This window comes from Gymnodraco acuticeps, unplaced genomic scaffold, assembly GCF_902827175.1.
Source record: "Gymnodraco acuticeps unplaced genomic scaffold, fGymAcu1.1, whole genome shotgun sequence".
Classification (NCBI taxonomy): Eukaryota; Metazoa; Chordata; class Actinopteri; order Perciformes; family Bathydraconidae; genus Gymnodraco; species Gymnodraco acuticeps.
Window position 1 is genome coordinate 1,094,537 of NW_022989979.1, and position 25,024 is coordinate 1,119,560.

General features: G+C 41.7%; 1 protein-coding gene across 2 annotated transcripts; it reads left to right on the plus strand.

The window, feature by feature from the left end:
- Window positions 1-1,187: 1,187 nt before the first annotated feature.
- fam184b (family with sequence similarity 184 member B) lies at window positions 1,188-24,461 on the plus strand. Of its 2 annotated transcripts, none has more exons than XM_034211556.1 (18): window positions 1,188-1,764; window positions 6,798-6,986; window positions 9,610-10,275; window positions 10,907-11,042; window positions 11,461-11,612; window positions 12,440-12,973; window positions 13,753-13,860; window positions 13,949-14,247; window positions 15,946-16,096; window positions 17,237-17,356; window positions 17,504-17,636; window positions 18,029-18,159; window positions 18,509-18,624; window positions 19,554-19,913; window positions 20,010-20,136; window positions 21,033-21,140; window positions 22,806-23,206; window positions 23,695-24,461. In XM_034211556.1, exons 1-18 carry the CDS (start codon window positions 1,615-1,617, stop codon window positions 23,765-23,767), a joined length of 3,954 nt encoding a protein of 1,317 aa, XP_034067447.1. In that variant the 5' UTR covers window positions 1,188-1,614; the 3' UTR covers window positions 23,768-24,461. The 2 variants fall into 2 exon arrangements, with proteins under 2 accessions (XP_034067447.1, XP_034067448.1); XM_034211557.1 differs by having other exon boundaries at window positions 20,022-20,136.
- The last annotated feature ends 563 nt before the right edge of the window (window positions 24,462-25,024 follow it).

A 25,024-nucleotide genomic window follows, 5' to 3' on the forward strand; every position in this document is an offset into this window, starting at 1 on the left:
TGTCCTAATTTAGATTATGGTTAGGGTTAGAGATTCAGATACATTATATATTCTATCAAAAAAAGCCCACCTCATTATGTTTCAAGTTAGATACAACTTGATCCCACAGTGAAACAAGCTGCAGAGTTAAAGGTAAGATGTATTATATATTGAATTACAATTTGAATCTATGTTGTTCTGAAATGAGTGGTTGTGCAGAATGAGTACTTTTGTGTTTTGTACAAGAAGCTGTTTTATCACATATTTTTAGCTCATGAAAGAGAGAGTGGGTGGACTATTGGAGATATACCCCCTGCCTCCAAAAGCATAATCATTATGATAATATACCTCTCAGATAATCCTACGCTCACATGCACGCAGGTCCAATGCATGAGCCTGGTAGGATATACTCTCCTGTGACCCCTCCACAGCTGCCTGACAGCTGCAGCCCTGGACATCCCAACACCAATGATCTTGTACACTGATGGCCTATATGGGTCAAATGTGGGAAATAATCTATTATCAGATTAGTGCTTGAGTTCTTTCATCTAACAAGCCTTTATGATATACCATAACCTAAACCTAACCCTAATCCTAAACAAACAGTAGGGCCTGTTTTTGTATACTCCTGCGTAAATAAAATATTTAAAAAGTAGCCTGCTAAAAATAATTCCAGGTATACACGGTCAATTGTATTTAACTGAGTAATAATGTAAATCTGGGCATGAAAACAATATTCAAAGATATTCCTTTAAACATGTTCACATCAGATTATCTAAGAAATGTCTTGTATTGTATTTGTATGTATAGGTAGGCTATTTGGAATTTGTTTTTATTAAGTTGGTAACTCAATATATTAAATGTACAAGTTGATTACCCTTTCAAATGTAGTGGAGTAGAAGTTTAAAGTAGCATACAATGGAAATGCTCAAGTAAAGTACAAGTAGGCCTACCTCACAATTGTACTTAAGTATACTTGAGGAAATGTACATAGCCTATACTTCCCAGTGGTAGTAGCCTAATAGTATAGAAGTACGTTGCCGATTAAAATACCCCCCGTTAAATAAAATCAGTAGGCAGCAGTCACATGTTTAGTTTATCTGATTGATGGAGTAAAACCACACAGCAGACCACCGAGACCCTCCTCCCTCCTACGGGTGATTGATACAGCAGCGCCGGTAGGGGCGGGGCTCACTGCAGCAGTGCGCCTCTCGAGCTGTCTCCGGTAATGTTCCGTAGGAAACACACGCCCCTCTCCGCCCCTGCCGCGAGACAGGTGGTTGGACTATATGCCTTTTTATTCTCCCTCTAAGAATAAAACGTGTCTGTTGACAGCACGGAAGAGTCGGTCGGCGCGAGCGCGTCCCCGATGGACTTCCAGCGTGTGACCTCCGCGAGCACCGGGCGCACCGAGAGAGGAGGGGGGCAACAACCGAGAGCCCCGCCGATCTACAACCAAATGTTTTCCGGCGAGCTGCTGTTCACGGGAGGGGGTCTACCGACAGAGGAATGAGATGCACAAGTAAAAAGTTGACACGGTTTTGGTGGGAATTTTCATCTGAGAGGAGGGAGCAGGAAGGTTTCTGACTATCCTCCGGTGTGGAAGTTCCCTGGGGGGGGGTGGGGGGGTTCATTATGGCTTCAGGCGCCGGTAAGGCTGCTCAGCCCCTCGGGCCAGGCTCTTCCGTTAACGGGACTGCGGCAGAGTTCCCGAACATCGAGCAGGAGCTGTACGACTACCAGATGCACAGCAAGATGTGCAAGAAGATCGCTCAGCTCACCAAGGTAAGAGCCTCCGGTGGCACCGGGAGAGTCAGGCTGATGCTGATCTGAGATCTGCCTCACTAGTATCTGCCCATGCCTAGAAACATAGTAAAGCTGCACAGCCAATCGAGAAGGCGACCTTTATTGATCCTGGGATAAATGACATACTACTGGGACAACTACATAAATCACCCTACATGGTTATGGAAAGATAATTTGTTTTCATATGGATTACAAAGAAAAAAAAATACTATAATTAATAATGTTAATAATACAAATAATAATAGTTACAGGGGAATAAGGCTATAGGCATTAGTAATATACATGTAAGTAAATATTGCAGCATATACATTGCCTCAACACCATTAGGCTAGATGTGCACTGTGTTACAAATCATCAACATCTCTTGGGATAATGATTTGAAACTTGGATCAGGGTTAATTCGTCTTCGTGACTGACACAGTAATCAGACATGAGCGATCCGTCAGAGCTCAAGATGTTGGCTGCAGGTTTTCAGCTCTTGGAGAACTAAACCTTGCAGCGAGGCAATTAGTAACCTACTGGTGTAGACTAATTATCAGTTGATTTATGGATTATCTTCACCATGCATTGATTTATAATTCATGTCAGATGGTTGAATAATAATTGTTATGTGAGAATTGCACATTTCAAAGATTGCATAAATGCCACAGCCCAAAAGGATGTGTCTTTGTTTGACACACAGATAACAAGGTATCAATGAACAGGGATAAGAGCAGCAACACATCCACATTAAAGACGCTGTAACCACCACATTCTTTGTAACAAAAATGCATTCACTGGGTTATCCAAACATCTTTTATCGTTATTATAATCATGTCTTTTTAGGCATGAACATCTGCTGTTTACCCTCCACATACAGTGTGAGTGTGCAGGCAGGGATGCTTGACAGCTGCAGCAGCAGGAGCAGTATCTGCTCTTTTCATACAGTAAGCATAGCTATATGGGGATTCTCCCTCTCTCTGGTGAACAATAACGCTTACAGAAGCAGGGCATGACCCATCGCTTGTTGAGCTATGACAATTACTGATGACTGTGCAGTTCGCATCCTGTCCTATGGGTTCACCTCTGCAGCCAATAGGTGTGTGTGTGTCTTCAGGAGTACCTATGTTTAATTCAATAAAAGCTGCAGATCAAGGCAATTACTAACAACTATAAAAACAATATAGTTTAATCTGCCAATCAGTTTTTAAATTAGTCAATAATTATTTTCGTCTAATCTCTTCATTAACAAATAATCTTTTCTGAAACTGTGTCAGAATAGAGTGAAAAATGTCCTTCAAAGTTTCTCCAATTTCAAGGTGATGTCTTAAGATGTCTTGTTAGTCCAAAACCTAAACATGTAAGCCTAACATAATATGAAGCTGAGAAGAGCTCTCATATTTGAGAGACAATTTTTGCATGGAAAATTACCTAATCGAATTGATAATTATTCTGTGTATCTAATAGTCGATTTATTTTATTTATTATTTCAGCTGTACTGCATTTGAGCTTGCATGTGTTGTTCATAAAGCTTCTTCTCAGATGCACACAAACAAAGATGACCCAGATGAGGGGTCAGCACTAGTGTCTTTGCTTGTTAGGGGGATTTGCCAGCCTCGTCCTTCTACCTCTCCTGCCCTCTGCTCCTTCCATCGCAAAAAGAAGCCTGGACTGATGTCTCTCTCTGGAAACTCTATGCAAGCCCAGCCAGCCCGCTTTAGCTCTCTGATGACCGCAGTAAAAACAAATCCAAGACCCAGTGCTAATGAAATATAAGAATCATCATATCGGATATTTGGTGTAAGCATTTTGTCAGAGCTTTGGGATGCTGGGCATGTGAGACAAAGTTTATTTGAGTGTTTTGGGGGCGGGGTGTGGAGTGGAGAGGAAGCGGGAAATGGGTCAGTGCTGTGGTAACCTTAATATATTTATTAACCCCTGCTCACACACACACACTCATGCACTTGCACTTTACATACCTCCTCACGTCTGGCTGTCCCTAACTCCTCCACTCACCCATCCACAGTTATGCTCAACTTGCACATCTCCCTTCCCCCCCCCCCGACTGAGAGTGGGTCTACCCTGGTTGAATGGGTACTGCTAAAGATAAACCAGCAGCACGTCGGAGTGTGTTTACGCGGCGGAACAAGCCAATGGGAAGAAAGCCGCGCTGACCATGTCAGGCCAGCTGTTGTGAATGTTCACATAAGCTTGTGTGTGAACAGACATGCACACGCTCACATGAATACACAGAAGAGAGTAGTCTCTTTATGCGAGTCACAGAGATCAACGGTAGCATACTAAAGTGTGTGTTTGTGTGCATATACGACAGCACTTTTGATTGGCAGCTCTAATTCTGTCTATGTGATTTCCTGTACTTATCTAGCTTACACTGTCACAATGTTCCCTGCTTTGTAATCCAGCACAGCCGGTTCCCTCTTTGATATGTGTGGAGGTATGGGTGAGTGTGTGTGAAGGACTGATGTAAGTGTGCATGCTTGCTTGTCTCTTTGCCTAAGCACTCCTCTGTGCACCAACCATTCACTCCTCATCTCACTCCAGTTTCAAAAAGCCTCATCAAAGGTCTCCTTTACAATGTAGAACCGAATATGAATTTCATGCTTTGCTGACTATGTAGTTGTTGTCAATAAGCACGGGCACCAGCTTGTGAAGATACATGAATAACATTATCGATTGGCAGGATCAATATGGGGATCTCGAGACAGGATTTACAGTAGCAAGTGTCCATACTGAGTGAGCCGCCATGCCAAGTGTCTTGAGAATTTACTCCAAAAGCTCAATCCAAGTGTGACACCTTTTACACTGAACATGGCAAGGCAATGTCTCATGTCTAAAACAAAGATGCCAACTGATGATCCCTTGCTTCGGCCTAATGCTCGTGCATTAGCATTTGCCATATATTTGTGTCAGGGAAACAGCCTAACAGCACTACACTGTAATGGCAATTGGGCACATTGGAATATTCTCAACCGTAAAGCATGCGTCATTTGAAAATAAAATGTCAAATCATTTAGGTCAGAATGGAAATAAAAATGGAAATCGATTATTCCATTTGAATTTAGACTTAAAGTATGCATCCACAAATATGTATCGATATTAACATTGCATTTACATTTTAAAATTCAAATTACATTTGGAAATTGGCAGCTATAATGCAGAGTTGTTCTATATCAGCCTTCAATTTACAAGTTACAAAGTATTTTGTGACTCAATTTTAATTAATCGCATAAGGGTGTAAGGTTGTTGATGGGGATGGTTGCTAAATTGTCCTCTATCTTTATCTCTCCTGCTAAATGTTCTTCTTATTTTCCTTGCTCTCACACTCAAACTGGCATAAGAGAACATACAAGAACAGCTCTCTCACACACACACACTGCCCTCAGAGTCTGTCCTCTATTCGTGTCCCCTTCAGTCTTTTGAGTCATGACCCTTGGTTCACGAGCAAAAATGCAGGCACAGTGACGTTATTGAGTATCTGGTGTGACATACTGTACGAGTGTTATACTGACATGACAGAGAGAGGGGGGTTTGTGATTAGAATCTTGGAAGATGTCAAATCCATCAACGATAGCTGTCGTTGAATTATACATAATACACCATAGATTAATGTAGATTGACAATGTTGAGACCATGTTAGTGTACGTGTGTGTGTGGGTCTGTGTAAGAGAGAGGAGGACACACACCCATAAACACACACACACACACACAGAGAAGGAATTTCCGGCAGTGCTGTGCCAGCTGTGTGCTGCAGACAGAGAGGCGTCTGGGTAAAATATGAGCCTATGTGTCCCCTTCCTACACCCATAAACATGCACACACAAACACACACATACCTCTGAGGGTGGGTAAGTGAGCCATCAGGGTCAGTAGACGCATACGATGACACTGTAGACATGTCGTAGAGGGTAAAGTGAATAGTAGGGAGAAACGGGCCATATTTCAGGTGTTAGTCACAGACTATATTGAGAGGAGGGGGAGAGATGTCATATGCGACCGGCAGGAGAATCACCGCAGGAAGCCTCAGTGCCTGGACTATATTAACTCACCGGACTTTGGTTACAGTAGATGAACACTATGAACACTATGTCCTATTTGTGTTTGAGGATGAGTGTGTTTCCATGTCATCTGTGTCAGTGTACTATTGGTTATCAGAAAGCTGCCAGCTCTAAATATTGGCTCCATAATGTCTGTTTGTGGAGAAGTGCTGGTGTCAGTTTTCCAGCTGTTTGCGGGTTAGATGAATAAAGAGGAAACAACCCAACCCATCATCTGAATCCACGAGGATGTAAACTGTAACAAGGTCGAATTATACTGAGGATTGTTTTGCAAAGAACATTTAGTTAAGAAAGTAACATTAAAATACATCAACAAACAATGACATACTGTACATTTATATCCTGTTAGTGATGTAAAAGGTAAAGGAATGTGAAACCTTGAATAGAATCTGAAATATAGCCCATAAACAGAAGTATTTTATACTCAATGTGTGCTTACAAATCAAATGAGGAGGCTCATTTTTATCTTTTCTTATCAAAGAGGAAACATCTTAAATCTTTCAGTGTCAGCTTAAACTCAACAATGACTGGCGGTTTCAGCTTTAAATTATTCTGCAGTTAGTTCCAAAAATAGAGACAACGCTTCAAGAAAGCCCTTCTTCCTCAAGCTCTTGACCTGAAGGACAGAACACCAGAACATTTTTCAGCTACTGTTAAAAACAAAGAAGAAAATATTAATGCAGAAAGCCTGAATGGCCTAAAAATACTTCCTCATTAACCAAAAATACAAAAGAGCATTTAATAAACATGGTCATCTTTGATGTGCAATTCCTGGGGCATGTAGGAGGCACAACAGTATGAGACACGAACATTCACGTGAGTCAAGGGAAGTGGTGCCGACCTGTTCCTCAAAGAAAAAGACTGACATATCCCTCAAAGATGAGTTCAAAATATATATTTGGTTAGAATTTTGCACAACTGTGTCATATTTCCTTGTGTGTTCTTGATGCTCTCCAGGTGATTTATTCTCTGAACATGAAGAATGAGGAGCAGGAGGCGGCCTTGCTGACCTTGAGCCACGCCCACCACGAGGAGCTGCACCGCATCCTGGTGGAGACATGTCACGAAGGGGAGGGGTCGCTGCTGAGGACACGCCTCCTCGAGCTGCAGGACTCCCTGCATGAGCAGCAGAGAGCAGGAGCCCAGGTGTGTGTGTGTGTGTGTGTGTGTGTGTGTGTGTGTGTGTGTGTGTGTGTGTGTGTGTGTGTGTGTGTGTGTGTGTGTGTGTGTGTGTGTGTGTGTGTGTGTGTGTGTGTGTGTGTGTGTGTGTGTGTGTGTGTGTGTGTGTGTGTGTGTGTGTGTGTGTGTGTGTGTGTGTGTGTGTGTGTGTGTGTGTGTGTGTGTGTGTGTGTGTGTGTGTGTGTGTGTGTGTGTGTGTGTGTGCCTCGCACCACAATAAAACATTAACATGAATCATAAATACCCACATGAGTTTCTTATGAGCTCTTTGGAAACAGAATCCATCTAAACAATTAAAAAGATAAAAAATGAATACCTACCATTTAAAATACATTTTGAAGAGTGAAGCCACGGTTTGATTGTAGAAAACTGCTGGGAAATACATCCCTGTATGGAAAATATTTGAATGACTGCACTCTTTGGGCTCTGTTTTTTAAAATTTGGTGACCAATCACAATCCTGGTGCAGTGCAGCCTGGGTTATGGGCTAGAAGAAGATGAATACATTGGTAGTAGAAGGAATACATTATTATAGGTGGAGCAGGCCATAGTACAACTAATGCAACAACTATAACAATGCAATAAACATAACACCGCGTTGAAGTCTTATGCTGTGTCCCCAGAAAGTATTGGAAAGTATAAGATCTGTGAAATTCATACTTCACCAGTCTGTCTCTTTGAATATATAATATAACATCGTAAAACTGCAGGCAGCCATCATATTTATATACAGTGTTTTTCTGAAGTTAGTGACCATGGTATTAGCATACTACCACAATCCTCCAGAGAAAGTATTAGACTTCGGTCATATCTTTTCGTAAAGCTTTCCTGATAATTACCTTCTACGAATAGTTTACCTGCAAAGTTATGAAGAGATAACAGACCTGCAAAATAAATACCTCCTCCTTAGCAATCTTATATTTTTCTGGAGTCTTCACTGCATATTATAACTAACGAATGCTAGTTAGGTGAGAAGCTGAATAAAGGTTTTGATCTAATCTACAGTGCAAGCAGGGAATAATGTGTTGCCACTCACTGAGTAGGTCAACAGTGTAGCTGATAAACCTTGGTGGCTTCAATCTTGCCCTTTTAAAAAAAGTTGTTTCCTATTTCCACTGTTCATTTCAGTGGTTTGTGCAGTTCCTGCAGATCTCATTGAGATTAAATGGTATACCTTTTTTTGCATTGTAAATGTACCACCAACAAAAATATTTGAACTGCAAGATGTTGTCAGCATTTGTGGTGTCATCCTGTTAAGCCCCGAGCCTGTTTTTCAGGTCTCAGTCTCGAAAATGACATTCCCAGAACAAATGACCATATCTTCCCTTCTAAAAGGGTTAAATTAATAATATTTTTTCTCAAAGCCAGGTTACAGTGAGTTGGATGTAGAAGTGTCAGAATCAATATAGATGTTTTTATTTTAAAGTAAATTCTGATTGAATACAGTAAAAAAATGTAAATTATTGTGTCCGTCAAAAAAATTACTTATAGTGAAAACCACCCTTGAATGATGGGATGGTAGACTAAAAGCTTTAGGAATCCAAACTACAACATCTAAGTACCCTGTATCAAGATTGATGCAAAACAAGTGAAATTTGACCTTTTTAGAGAGATTTAGCAAAACAAAACTACTTCTGGGGTCATTTGGGTGGATTTTCCATATCTCTGGCCCCCCTCGGTCGATTTTGATGATTGACATCTCTCTCTAACCGTCAGAGCCAATGGAATTGAGGGGAACTCCCACATACTCCTTATTTGGTAATGTGTGAGAGTGACGCATAGCCAAAACCGGAAGCTGCGATAACTCTGGTGGCTACCATTAGCAGCTAACTTTTACTCTCTGATTTTTACATAAAAATGGAATTATGGATTATAAATACTTTTTTCAAATCGATAGAAACATTATCAACCTATGGATTAACCGATTCAGCCGCGTTTGTTCTCGTTTTAATGCCATTGAACACGTCTTTTGATCAGATTGACAGCTACGGTGAGACGATCTCCCGTAAAAGCTCCGTAAAGGTACGTGTTGTGATGTCTGTGTTTGCTTCCCTTGTCGCAAGTTCAGATCGCTCAGTGATGATACTATACCTATATAATCTGTGGAACCTCAGCTTTAATCGGATATCTTGTATGTGCAGCTACGATAAGTAATAAGGGTATCTTTATCTTGATTTCTGTGCCAAAGTGCGTTAGCATTTTTCGCTCGGGTCATTTAAATGTTTCTTATGAGACTTGTGTTTTGTTTTGGTAAAAATGGTTTGTATCGTCAGTTAGCTGAGATTATTCCCGTTAATCTGGTATAACACATTAATAGGTTCTTAAATATTAAGATGCCCTGAGACACAGTGTCGTGAAAAAAAAAAAAAAGAGACCCGCCGAGGGGGGCTTTGGGGCTTAACAGGAAAGAGTTTGACAGATTTCCATAGTGTTGTTGTGAGTAAAAAAACTGTTTATTTGAACAAATGCACTGACTAATTCTAGCAGTTCTAAAGGAAGGCTGTCCAATCAACTACTAAGGATGCACACTCTTAGAGCAGTGACTTTGAATGTTAGTGCAGTGTGTAACACATTTTCCACTCCGCCTCCAGGTACAGGCAGACTTTGAGTGCTTTCGGATCCAGGCGGAGGAGAGGGGACGTGAAACTGAGGCAGAGTTGAGAAAAAAGTTTGAGGAGAGGCTCCAGGCTGCAGAGGAAGAGCTCCAGGAGGCCAAGGCCCACATCCGTGATGCTCAGGAGGAGAGCCTGCGTTTGGGCAAAGAACTCGAGAAAACCATGGAGCAGATCCAAGAGATGGGTGCCAAATGTGAGGTGCTACAGAAAGCAGCTGATGAGGAGAGACAGCGGGAAGAGGAGCAGAGGCAGAGGAAAGACGAGGACAATAAGAAAGAAAGACAAACGGAGAAGCGGGAGGATTCGGAAAGAATGAAAGCACTCTTAGCGGAGGTGAAAGTGCTGAGGGATCAGAGTGTTCGAGCGGACGAGGAGAAGAGGAGAGCAGTGAAAGAAGAGAGGGAGCAATGGGAGCAAAAGTTGAACGATCTAAATGAGGAGCAAGAGGAAACGAGGAAGAAGATGGAGACAGAATGGAGGGAGGAGCGGCAAAGGTGGGAAAAGAGGGAAGAAGAGGAGAAGAAGGGGATGCACAGCGCCCTGCGAGAGAGAGTGAAGAGGGCGGAGGCCGAGGTGGAGAGTCACCTGGAGAGGTTGGCAGAGAGCAAGAGAAACACAGTCAAGCTGCAAGAGCGTATACAGGTACACACAGACACACACCCATAATCCTCTCAATCATACTAAAACTAGAATGCTGTGAAAATGGAGGTAAAAGGAAATTGAAATGTTGCAGCTTCCTGTCTCTGATGCACCCGGCTAATGATTGTGTTGATGGGAAAGGGAGCGAGGTGGAGGCAAAGAGAGAGAGGGGGGGGGGGGGCGATTTGCTTGTCTAACCACTGGCTGCCCTCTCTGAGTGCTATTCCCACTGCCAACTCTCTGCTAATGAGTAGTTTGAGCAGGATAGATTCGCTGCACCACCACCATTACCACCTCACGGATGAGCATTAAGAAGCCCTACGAGAGCTGGCATAGAGCTGACATAAGCCCGCACAGCAGACCATTAAAGGCTCATAGCGGGGAGAGATAGCTCCCTGACTCACCACATTTCATCCCCCATTTTTTTTTTTCCTACTGCCCTCCCCTTCTCTCTAACTTGCCTTCTTTTCTATTCTTTCTCCTAATCTGTGTCAACGTTTCTGTGGGCTTCTCTCTCTCCCTCATCTGTCTTTTTTCCTTTCTGTTCCCCTTTGCTCTTTGTTAAACCCACACTCCTCTGCATCGCCCTCCTTACTTGCCCTTGTGCCGTACTTCCTCCCGGGCCTCCCTCCAGGACCTGGAGGAGGAACTGGAGCTGGATCGGAGGCGAGTGTCCGAGGCCGAGGGCGTGGCTAAGCGGGCGGAGGAGGAGCTTGGGGTCGCCAAGGAGAGGCTGCTGCTGCAGGAGGACGAGCTGCAGAGCAGAGCAGGTAGTCTGTGCCAGCCCTCTCACCTGTCCTCTCACCTGTCTGCTTAAGAAAGCTCACATCGGCGAAAATCAGCTGAGCTCAGTGCATTTCCATGATTCATTCTGACTCAGCGCTAATTAAGTTTTCGCCTCACGCCATTATAATATATACAGAAAATGCAACAAATGCACATTATTCATCCTCCATAAAGGCAAACAGTTTCATCAAAGTGTCATCGTACCTATAGTCAGCAAGAACACCCTGAATTGTATTTATTGCACAAGAACGATTTTTTGTTTTAGGCGCTTCCTCATTCAGTATGGGTCTGCTGTAGGTCCATTCTGCTTCTATTATGCATAATCGATCAATACGTGCCTGTGTTCACTATGGGTGTTTGTTGGTGTTTATTTGGTGTGCGTTCTGTGTGTGTGTGTATCAGAGGAGCTGCTGAACCGCGGGGGCTGTGAGGTGTGTGTGTGTACTGAAGTGGAGGAGCTGAGAAGCCAGTTGAGCCGAATGCAGAGCAGGAACAGAGAGCTGGAGCTGCAGAGCAGTGGCAGGAACAACGACCACGCCCGGCAGATACGCCAGGTAAAGAAAAGCACCAACACACTCAAAGGTCTCCTATCATGCAAAATGCACTTTCTTATGTCCTTCATACATAAATATTTGTCCCCGGTGTGTCAGGAAACTCACAAAGTGTCAGAAAACACAACCCTCTCTCTTTTACTCCGTACCCACATCTCTAAAAACGGGTACAACGGAGCTGATCCAGATTTGCTGCAGATATGACGTAATATCGGAAATGTGGGCTGGTTTTACGCCCACGGCCCTATCAGAAACGTTGCTATCAGAAACAATGAGCGACGTGTTTTGGAAGTAATATGGTCTTTGTTTACATTAGCAAGCATCGCTAACACTCAGAGCTAAGCTATACTGGAGAGAGTATGTGTAAAAAATCAGGATATAACCTTGTGGTAAACCTGCAAGAGAAAAAGCATTTGAGATAATGTTTCAGAAATAATCCTTGATGTGGTGTGGAACATGATATGCCGTTTACTCACGGCAGCCTTTAGCTGAGTATCTCGGTAGAATTCTGAGCAGGCATTAGCTCCCCCTCCTCTTTTTATTTTATTTCTTTCAATTTTTGAAAAGCTACTGACCCAGAATCAGCACTTCTCTAACAGGGCTGAAATAGAGGGGTATGAGGCATGGCTAGAATGGGTGATCTGTTTAGTATTTTGAGCAAAACACTTCATAGGTATGTTTTTTATAAATTGTTATATATCAGAGACCTATAATATATGTCTAAACATGGTATAATAGAAAACCCTTAATGAAGAGCTGCTGTATTGAAAAGGATTGTACATTTTTGCTTGATAAAGTGGCCATTGAGCGTATGTTGTGTGTGTTGACAGCATGCTGAGGCGCTGTCCAGCCTGCGCTCTGAGATGGTGAGGGCCCAGACGGAGGAGCTGCGTCGAATCCAAAAACATGCAGACGACGAGAGGGACAAACTGCAGAAGGAGGTAGAAAAAGAGAGAGAAACCGTACAGAAGGAAAGGGAACAAGAAAAGAATAAGTTTGAGAAGGACAGAAACAGACTGCTCAGAGAGAGGGAGGAGGAGAGGGAAGAGGTGGAAGGGATCAAAGAACGTCTGAGGAGAGAGAAGGACGAAGAGGTGGACCGGCAGAGGAAGGAACTGGATGTCGAGAGGGTTCGCGTACGCTCACAGTTGGACAAGAACATTGAACAGGTGGAGGCGGAGAGGGCCAATGTGCAGCAGAAGCTGGAGGAGGAGAAGAAGAGATTGGTGGAGAAGGCTGAGGAGGACAGGAAGCGGTTGAAGGAGCAGGTGCGGAAGGCGATAGAGGAGGTGATGAGGAGGCACGCGGCCGAACTCCACAGCGTCCAAGAAGCTCTGAGCTCAGAGAGGAAGACCAACCAAGAGGTCAGCGTCCCTCACTCATAATGGGGGGAGGTTTACTTAATTTTTTTGTCGGAGCATTTAAAGAGCAGGAAGAGGAACCAGTAGTAAAAGTAGAGATTTTTCCTATTGTGCAGTGATTTAAAAAATGTCAAAATAGCCTGCTGTGTAACTGTGGCTGCCAGCTCCTATCGGCTTCATTATTTCAGTTTCAGTATGATTTGGGGTTTAATTACTTACTATTATACAAGGACATCGCTGTAAGAAATATTTGTTCTCTTCATCGTCTGACACAGTTGCAACATATTACAAAAGAAACCTAGAAACTCTGTTAAGCGTTCACAGAAATAATTAGGTTACGCCTTAGTGACCCCATGTTAGCTATAGGCGTATAACGATAACGAGGTCAACAACAAAGGGAATAATTTATATTTTAGAGGGGCTTAAGAAATAACATCTTAAATTAATTAGCAAGCAAAAAGCAAAGATCTGAAAAATCAAAACAATGTGTGTAGCTTTAACGTTTTTTCTTTCATGTACTATATTGTAGATATCACAACTCCTTCACCACTGGTTTTAAAGAGCAACCTTAATGAATCTTTTTAAAGCGTTTAAATGTAGAAATATAATGAGATTTTATCACATAATTTCCTGCTCTGTGAGCCTTTTGTTAATGTGAACTTCATCATGACAATTTAATAATTAGGCTTAGTAATAAGAAGGTGATAGTATAGTTGGGTTAAATTGCTATAAAGGAGATAAGTTGTGAATGTAATAATGGTGATGACACATTTTCTTGGAAGGTGTGTGCACGTTTGGATGAACAGAGGAGGAACGCTGAGGAGCTACGCAACGAGCTGGAGAGGGACAGAGAGGAGCTGAGGACAAAACTGAAAGATGCCTCCAATGAGGTCAGAGGTTAAATTATACAAAATGAGCCTTTCTACCAGTGAAAAATATGTGTGGTAATATGTGAAATTAAAGCTCCTCTGCTCTCAGACCTGTAGGCTGCAGTCAGCGATCGAACATCAAGACAAGAAAGAAAATGGGGCCCCTGAAGCTGTAGCCTCGTGTGGACCGCAGTGCTCTCGTCAGGAGGAAGAGCTCCATCAGACCCGGAGTCGTCTGGCACGGACGCAGGAGGAGGGAGAGAGGCAGCGGGACAGGCAGCAGAGAGAGATGGCCTCCCTGAGAGCTGACAAACACCGGTTGGAGGAGAAAGTCCTGGAGCAGAGCCGACTGAACACGGAGAGGAGTCTTCTTGACCAGAGCCAGCGGCAGACTGAGGACCGGATCAGGTAACAGAACAAACAGTAACCTGCCAGAACTGCTTAGGCTTACATTACAAAGCCTCGGCTTGGATTGTAATCCCCCCTGTCATCCTGTTAAAGAGCACTGGGGAAGATCAAAGTTGAGAAGCAAATCATTTCTATCGTGGCTCATAACAAACAGCAGCCGGCTGTCCTGTTTTAAAATGGGCAAGCACAATTCAGAATGATATGTAATTGGCAGGGGGTGTGTTGATCCCCCAGAAACAAATTGTAATTCAAAACAACTGTCTTCACCACTTAACCACTTGGAGTTAATCAAGACACAGCCACCTGGTTTAGCCTATATTAGTTAGATTGTGGGTGCCATGAAAACTAACATACCTCATATTGAAATTAACCAGGCATGAGAACAGCCAACTATTTCATCCACCTACTTTGCAAACGTCTTGTTGTCACCGCTTAATAATCCTGTCTGATCATCAAGTTAACGTTAGGGGAGCTGGCTGGCAAAGTTAGCAAACACTGACTACAAATGAGTTCAGCAATCGCACAACACCACAGTACCTTAAGCTCATATAACATTTAGCTAGTGTCAGTGTGCCAACAGGGTTCATTCAATATGTGAAACTATCTTTTTCTATGTTATATTTTCACTTCATGATCACAGTTAAGCTAAAGTCAACAATCAGCGACAGGTTTAGCTTGTTTTAGTAATGATCATTGGAAAAGGCTGCTTAAATATAATCATCTATATGCATGGATTATGATGATGTGTTTTTTTTCTAAGACAATCACTGATTTAGAAGAAATAACCATTTCCCCCAGGTGGTAAATTAGTGTATACCATTAGGGTATCAGGTTCAAGGGTCAGTGGTTCAATCTCCTACCCTGCAGTTAACACGTTGAAGTGTTGACCCCAAATTGCTTCTGTATGCATGTCTATGGTATTGAAGTGTTTGCTTTGGATTAGAGCGTAAACTAAATGTAATGTAATGCATTAGCACTTCTTGCTCCATTGCTCGGGTGCCAATGCCTGCTGCATCTTTTCCTCTCTTACATTTGATCATTTTAATTAGAATGAGCTTTATCGACAGGTAATATGTTTTACCAGTAAAACACATGACTAGAAATAAGCCGTAGTGATAAAAACGATTCATGTTGATAAAAACAACAGTGTCAGTACATAAGTGAAAATTAAATCAATACCACAATCCAATATAAACTCTAGCTATAATGGTTTTCACAATTTGGCAATTATTCCTGTCTTGTCTCATATCATGATTCAACACATCTTCTGTTTCATTACTGTATAAACAGGCTGTAAACAGCAAATCCTTTTTATTTGAAGTGGTATAATTAATCTAAAATAACCTTTAACATGCAGGTTTCCCCTCTTATAAACGTATGGCATCATAATTGTTGTCTATTCTTTAAAAATAGAAACATGACTTTCCTGTTTTTGGGTCTTTTCCATTCAAAGGCACACAAGACCTGAGAATAAGATGTTTCTACTCCAGAATTACTTATTGCTTAATATGAAACAGAAAACAAGGTTTTATAAAATGAAAGCTATGAAGGAAAGTGAGAAATAATTAGGTTACTACCACATTTACGAAGCCTGAAACGTAATCGTTAGAAGCCCCAAACAGTGAGAATAACAAGAAGAAATAAGTAGAACATTTGCATGTAGGTTAACTCACTTCTGGTTGTGATGCACGCCTGCAGGGCAGAGTGTGAGGATCGTCTCAGAGCGGAGTTCAGGATCGAGATGAATGCTGCCGTGGCAGAGAGTGAACAGAGGTGGCAGAACAAAGAGCAGGAGCTGCAGAGCCAGATGTCTGAGCAGCAGAATCAGCTGAGCGAGCTGAAGTCAAAGGTGGGAAACCTTCAAACCACCATCTGTGATCCCTCTTCAAAGTACCTTCCGACATGCTGATTTCTCTCTCCTAAAATTATCTCATTATAGCTTGATAAGCAGACTGGATTGCTGTTTAGTTAATCGTTTTAGTATCTGAAAGAAGAGATAAAGATGTGGACAGTAAACCTGAGGTCTGCCACTGTTCCAGACTGGCATTGAAAGGTTCTTAAAACCATATGAACTAAAGTTATCCAGTTTGATCCACTAAATGTTTTTTTGATAAAGCCAAGTTTGCTGCTTAGTTGTGGACCGACGAAGAAATATACCTATTAGGATTTATCTGAGCCGAGTATGCTGTTTTTGAAATGCTTGTTATGGCCAAGCAACTATTCAAAACCAACAGATAATTATAAATCTGGAACAAGCTAATTATTTGGCAATTTTTTGCCAATTACTCTTCTGACAATCATTTTAAATACCACATGTTAAGGGTCAGAGATGATTCTTCACCTTTAGTTGCCTTCAAAATTATCTTGGTATTTATCTTGGGTTATACTTATATTGCCTGACCAATCAAATGTGTCAAACTCCACATATTAGATTTAGTAGTAATGATAAATACTTCCTGTGAAAGCTGTTGTATAAAATGACCTCTGTAATTCTGAGAAAATAACTCTGACCATATCACCATGGTGTCTGAAAGTCTGCTAGGTGACGCTTTAAAGATATAGGAGTTCACCAGAGAGGAAGGGTCTACCACTCTTCCTGCTTTTATCCTGATTATGTGGGATCCGGTGTTTTTAAGCCCTGCTTCAGACTAAAAGTATGGATATTTGAGTTGCATCAATTAATAATTCCTTACATTTATTATAGCGCTTTTCCAGATGCTCAAAGCGCTTTACAATTGAACTGTTCTCCAACTTAATGGAAGTGCAAATACTAAATTGCTAGAGGACTCTTTTAATTAGTTCCATAAGTCTATTTTGTGTGCACAATGAAGTGAGTTATTTATTTATTTTAATAAAGCTTGTTTGAGTCTGCAAATTCTTAAACAAAAGCAGCTTCTCGCATTTAATTCCAAATTCATCAATTCAGGATTACTGCACATACACAAGAGCCTTAAAAATCCTTTGCTCACAATTTTTCTTGCCAACACAGGCGGAACAAGAGAAGGAGTGCCCGGGAGAAAATTGCCATGGCAACCCTGAAATTGACAGGCTTAGAAAAGAGGTCCAAGACACCAAGGAGATAAACAAGAAACTGAGAGATCTGCTGCAGGTACACTCAAATCATTTCTCTGTGATGAATAATTAAACAGCCCTGATGAAAGCGCTGCAGTGAAGAGGCACCGTAATGTTCTCCTACCAGAGTGTGCGTTTCTCTTAATGTTAGCGAGGGGCTTCTGTAACAAACAATGTGTTACAGGAGCCCCAAACCCAGACTTCAGGAGAGGAGAGGCACAGTCACGCCAAGGCTCTGCAGGCGTTAGAGAGACAGGCGAAAGAAGATCTGCTGTCTGAGAGGAACAGACTGCAGACAATGCACCACCTGGAGCTAGGTATAACACACACAAACACACACACACATACTCATACGTACACATAAACAGGCATGAGCATTAACAAACATACACATACAGAGCTACATGGACACTCACACTCACAGAGCGATTTACACATTGAGATTATGAATTCAACAGTGAAGTTGCTATTGCCATGGATACACTTCACCATGGCAACAGCAGCAGAAGTGAACCTGTTACAGTGGGCCAACTGTATTTTGTTTTCTGTGTGTGTGTGTGTGTGTGTGTGTGTGTGTGTGTGTGTGTGTGTGTGTGTGTGTGTGTGTGTGTGTGTGTGTGTGTGTGTGTGTGGTGTGTGTGTGTGTGTGTTGTGTGTGTGTGTGTGTGTGTGTGTGTGTGTGTGTGTGTGTGTGTGTGTGTGATATCAGATAAGCAGCGGGCAGAGTTGACCCAGCAGCACACAGAGTGGAGCAGACAGATGACCCAGAGACACATGCAGCAGATAGAAGACCTACAAGCACAACTACAAGCACACACACAGATGATGGCTCTGCAACAGGTAACAGACAGACACACACAAACATACACACGAAAATGAATACATGTATTTGACAAGCCGTGTGTGTGTGTGTGTGTGTGTGTGTGTGTGTGTGTGTGTGTGTGTGTGTGTGTGTGTGTGTGTGTGTGTGTGTGTGTGTGTGTGTGTGTGTGTGTGTGTGTGTGTGTGTGTGTGTGTGTGTGTTGTGTGTGTGTGTGTGTGTGTGTGTGTGTGGTGTGTGTGTGTGGTGTGTGTGTGTGTGTGTGTGTGTGTGTGGTGTGTGGTGGTGTGTGTGTGTGTGTGTGTGTGTGTGTGTGTGTGTGTGTGTGTGTGTGTGTGTGTGTGTGTGTGTGTGTGTGTGTGTGTGTAGGATCTGAAGCAGCAGAACCAGAATCAGGTGTTTGAGAGACAGCTGGATGAGAGCCGCTGTGCCATGCTGGAGCTGCAGAGAGAAAACACAGCTCTGAAGAAGCAATTAAAGGAGAGGTAAAGGAAGTGGTGATGTTGTTTCAACATCATTCATGAAAATTATAACTATTTTAATGATCTGTTCACCTTATGATATTCTTAATGTCAAGAGAGCAGTGAAAAATCATATTTTCCATAAAACCAGGGACGTACAATAGATTGTTTTATACAATCAACCGTCCAAACTGTACACAGTCTACATAAAATATATAAACAACAAACAATGACACAGACAACAACAGATGGCGTCGCACATGGCAGTTACACTGTTATTTAAGACAGAAATGGCTGCCGGAACCAAGCTTTTTCCATACAAATAGTAAATCAATTCAAAAAAGTAGTTGCTATTTAATTTACCTAATCAATGTTTGAATTGCAAGCAACAATTTATAGGAAAAACATGACATATTTGGAAATACGCTTATATCCTTTTTGCTGACAGAAGAGAAGATCACTACGACTAATGAGATGGAAAACCAGGCGAAACAGTTAGCCTGGCTCTATTATCTAGTATCAAAATACAACTATTAATACTTCTAAAGATAAAAAAATTGGCTACGATTTGTTGAATTGTCGGCAGGCTTCTTATATTATCTCTGCTTACTAGATGCTCATTTATTTACTAAACATTTAGGATCATTTTTCACTGAAGAAATGTGTTTTTTACACCTTTACAATTAGTTTGCAGGTATGCCATCCAGTGTATGACAATGAATTGTACAAATGCTTTATTTTCTGTACATTTACTTTTTTTAGTGATCTATTGATAAGCAAGTAGAAAGTACACATAAACGATATAGAAAACTACATTTGGGTCAAATTAGCAACATCATTGGTGATGTTCCAGCTCATTTCAGGATAACTTTTTATCACAATTGTTTTATTGCATTAATTCAGCCATTTCTGTTATTTTCATCTGTTGTCTTGTATCCCCTTTCTCGTATCAGATCAGTTCAGGAGAATCCTGAAGCTGAAAAGAAAAAAGAAGAGGAATGCGTAGATTTGCGGATAAACAGAGACGCCCAGCTGGAAGAAGAAGCACAACGTTTGAAGGAGGAAGTGGAGAAACTGAGGGTGGAGATGGAGAAATTGGAGGAATCTCAGAAACACTGGGAGGAGAGGAAAGAGGAGGATATAAAAGAAGAGGAGCCAGATGAGGAGAAGAAGAAGGAACGGGAGGAGGACAAGAGGAGAGAGGAGGTGGAGGAGATCAGGAAGAAGCACAAGAAGGAGCTGCAGAGTCTGGCGTCAGAATACAGCAGCGCCCAGACGCACCTGCAGGCGCGCATAGTGGCCTTGGAGAACGAGTGAGTTGAGGAGGGACATGTGGAGATACAATAGAGTGCGCAAAGTTTAAAAAGAAGGACGGGTATGTGAGAAAAGTGTGTGTGTTTGTGTATATGATTTAACTGCAGACTGCGCGAGCGGGAGGAACGGTGCAGGAGGAGGGAGCCTCGGACCGACGACGTGCAGCTCGGGAGGCTCCAGGAGAGACTGACCGAGAGAGACCAGCTCATCAAACGACTAGTGGTGAGAGAACACACACAATACAAATGTACAAGTAAAAGTTCTGCAAAAAGGACCCTACATAAGGTAAATTGCATAAGTATTTGTAGGAAATGCATTTTAAGATTAATATAAAATACTGATTTTGTCCGTCTGACTGATATATTATATGACATCATTAGATTAAAAAATTCGAGTTTTTCCTTAGAGGGAATCATCTTTATTTTGCCGAGCTTTTATCAACTCATAGTTGTGTTTAACAAAACATTTGTAAAAACTCTATATAGTTTGCATTGTGGTCAATATTAGATACTAATACTTCAATGCTGTCAAATGAATGTAGTTGAGTATCATATTTATTTATTTCAGAGATATAGAGGAGTGACATTTTTATAAAGAATAAAATAGAAATATTCAAGTAAAGTACGACAAAATTGTGAGTATAGTAAATATACTTAGTGACTTTTCACCTCTGAAACTATTAGAGTAGTATTTTAGTGTTGTGACAAAATATTTACACAATGAATTAAAAAACAAATGTCAGTCATTTGGACACAACGACTAGGTGGCATCATCCAGAACAGTCTACTGTAAGGCAGCCTTTCAAACCAGGACGATATGCCATATTGCAATATTTAAAAAAAAAAGTGGTGACTAAGAGATTATGTAAAACTGGGGCATTTGAACCACTGACTCAAATCAAATAGCAACAGTACCTTAATTTATCATCAGCGGTCATGTATGCGTAGGAAACATATTTTCAAGTGCCAGAGTGCTGTGTCTACCATCTGTGTGGCATGAGGCAGAGCAGCACACAAGTAAAGCCTCCAGACACAGCTCTAATACCACAACAACAACAACAACAGCACCAACTGTGAATGAGGCCAATGAAAGCCCTTCTTCGTCCTTCTTCCCTCCAGGAAGAGCGGCATCAGCTGCAGCTCCACCCTCCTGTTGCCGGGGACAACAGCACCCTCAGGCTTCGTGACAGCAAGTCCCGCCCCGGAAGCGTCACGCCAACCATGAGGGTGAGTTGGTCTGCTCTGCTCGTGGACATAATCATCAAAAAGAGCCTCCTTCCAGCCAGAAGTGCTCACTGGGCCACAGCCAAGTTCCTCTCTGACACACTTCCCACTCCACAGATCAGCAGTCTGTCGCAGAGACATACTTTCAATCACTAATCATAACAAACATATAATTTAGCCAGCAATAATACAGCATTTTCTTAAAGAATGAAAGCTTGGTTGCTTCAAATAAATAATGAATTATGTAATCTTGAACCATTTCACTTTGAATAGTAATCTTAAAGTGTATTTTCTCCGGCTGTATTTATGAGCTTCAATGAAAAAGATGCTTCTGAGGCTGCAAATAAATGTAGTATTCAGTTTGCATTCACTTGCATTCGTTCATATTAGTGTCTGTTATGGTTAAATGATCATAGACCATCTGTTGTGGTTAATCTAAGCAGATTGTGTAATTCAGGCATGTCTTCTAAATAACACGCCACTAAAAATGCATTTATTATTAAACTCACACCCTGTGCACACTTGAAAGATTGTTGGTAATAAATACTTTATTTATTTTTTGACAGCTAAACAAATGCTTTGGTCAGTTTGGATTTAGAAAAAAAGTGATCAAAACAAACCACTCCTGAAGTGTGACCTACTTCTGTGGTGACTATTGATATGCTCATATTGGGGCTAAATACACACCTTCCTTTCAAAGAAGCAGGATTAAGGTTTTGTTTTTAACAATGGTTTTGGTTTAGGACATGGTTAATTACCCTGCAGGAGTTTCTTTAATTGAAGCTTTTATAAAGATATGATACTTCTTCCCTAAAATAATATTAAGACTCATATGAGTTCAAGCTGATCACAGCCACTGTTCTCCATAAAATAAGGAAAGATCAAACATCTTGCAGACTAGAGTGGGTGAATGTTTGAAACTCATCAAATAAAATGTTGGGCTGCGTATCGCTTGAAACTCACACTTTCCAGCCTATCCCTCACTGCCACCTGAGCAGCTGAGGCTAAAATGCTCTCTCTCCATTTTAAATGAGATGATCATCTTATCAATAAAAAGTCAGTTTAAATGAATTACATATACACAGCAGTCACTACATCTTGAACTTGATGAACCAGCCATACTGCATCTAAAGACAAATTATATTTGTAACTTCATATACAGTACATGTCAGAAGTCTGTTTAATTAAAAAAAAGTTATTTCCAACCACAAAATATGCAAATAATGTGTTTGTTGAAAACCTCTTTCAGATGTGAATACATATAATGTATTATATGCTACTAAGTATTCATGGTAACAAGACAATGTCAAATTTAAGTTTTGATCTATTTTTATTTGACAAAAGAAGCATATAGATTATAGAATATAAACAGCTTTATATTTTAATCAAATTCACAAGAGTACCCTTTTTCTTTTATGTCTTTTAGCAGTCAAGAGAACAAATCACACTTTTTTTTGTGAGTGTTAAATTGCAAAATGTAAAGCACATAGTTATACAGTTTCTTCTTAGTACATATCGTGCAACCCTGTAAATGAGCTTCTTATTTAAGATTTGTTTTAATATTATTTAAGTGTAACTGACCAAACTTAAATATTGAACATACTGCGTTTTTATTTTTCTAACACCAACCTGAACCATCGACTATGTGTGAATTTGTTCCCCGAACAGAGGAAGCACGTGGAGTCTCCTCCTCGGGTCACCAGCATCCCCAGCGCCGCTTCATACGATAGGAGCATCTTCGTCCCCCCCTCCTCATCGTCGTCTTCCTCCTCCTCCTCCTCCTTCCATCAGCACTCCTCCTCCACCCTCCCCCACCAGTCCACCTCCCAGCCCCAGCCCACCACCCAATACTCCACCTCCTCTCTTCCACACAAGCACTCCTCCCTCTCCCTCAACCAACATTCCTCCCCCTCCCTCCCTCGCTCCACCAGATCCCGGACGTCCTGCATCCCCCCCACCCCGGCGCCCACCGCCCCGCTCCCCGTCTGCCCCTCGCCGCAGACGGGCATCCGCTACGTGTCGCCTTCCTGCCATGAGCCACATGCACACCTACAAGCCCAATCAATCAGGTAATTTCAATTGAATATCTTTGCTGTGATGTTACAAATCCATAAAGGGAGAGGTGCGAACTAATGACTCCAATAAAATATCAACATATCGGCAAACTGTCTTATTCAGGATGGGATACCAGTCACCTGACACCAAAAACATGGCCACATAATTACGAAATCCACAAACATGAGAAAAGTGTTGTTTCTTATTGCCTGCCATATTTATCTTGTAAATCACTTTGTCTTGAAAAGTGTATTAACATAATTGGTATATTATGTACACACACTCTCACACATCTGGAAACTTAGTTTTAAATTGTCTTGTAAGTTGTTCCTTCTATTGGATTTCAAGTTGACTGGCCTGATTTATCATGAATGCATCATAGAGTGCAGCTTAATAGGTTCATATACCCCGAGTTTTAAATTAAGCATGATGCTTCAAACATAATGATGTATTAATCATGATTATTTTTAAATCAATACATGTTTTCTTCTGTGTTTTGTAGAGGCCCTTACCTGGAGCAGAGGGGGACAGAGGGGCTGAAACAGGAGTGGTTCACCAAATACTTCTCCTTCTGAGCACAATTACACACATTGACTGACACACACACACACACACACACACACACACACACACACACACACACACACACACACACCAGCTGCAAGTACATTTCCTCGTATACAGTTCATTGCTTCTTATACACATCCGTTGCTTCCCACATACTACACACACACACACACACACATATATGGGCTCATCACCAGCAAGGCCATCTCAAACATTGCCTCAAAGCTCAACCAAAAAGTGCTTCTCAAACACATGCCTGACCTCTTCTCTGAACATAGGCCTGTTGGATCTTGTTTGTATAGTTTGAAATGTCTCCATATCCTTTTTTTAAAGCAGTCTTCCTTTTTTTAAATGCAACCTTTGCTCTTATCCCATCACATGATTATTCCAGGCAAACATACATTTTCTTGAAATCAACAACCAAGTGTCTCTGAGTATGGAAGCATTCGACGTATTCAATCAAGATCCTCGTCAAACGGACACACACGACTCACCATACCAAAATGAAGCTTGTGTCAATGCAAAAATGTATGATAATCTTACTGAACAAATTGAATAAAATATTTTGTTTTGCAAAGGAATGACCAGGTTTACATGCACATTTTAATCATAGGTATGAAATGACCAGTACTACCAGTATAAAAACATCTGTTTATTTTATATGGCGTAGTGAATTTTCTTATTAAACTTATGAAATAACCAGTTGGGAATGTCTTTTTTTTTTGTCAATACAATTTCAACTGCATACTGACAATAACTAATATAATCCTTCTAATAGATATTTGAGAGTGGACAAATTCAAGATTTAACATTTACCTTTAGTCGTATTGTATACAATAGGAATGAGCTCATATCGCAGACAAATTGCTCATGCTCTAATTTCCTTAAAGCAGTCATGTGCATTGACTTGCAACATTGTCCACAATGGCCGAATGCACCACAGCATAAATACTCCATCCATCCATCCATCTTCTCCCGCTTATCCGTGGTCGGGTCGCGGGGGTAGCAGTTCCAGCAGAGAGCCCCAAACTTTCTTTTCCTTGGCGACATCAACCAGCTCTGACTGGGGGATCCCAAGGCGCTCCCAGGCCAGCGAAGAGATATAATCCCTCCACCTGGTCCTAGGTCTACCCCTTGGTCTCTTCCCAGCTGGACGTGCCTGGAACACCTCCCTAGGGAGGCGCCCAGGTGGCATCCTAACTAGGTGCCCGAACCACCTCAACTGGCTCCTTTCGACGCGAAGGAGGAGCGGCTCAACTCCGAGT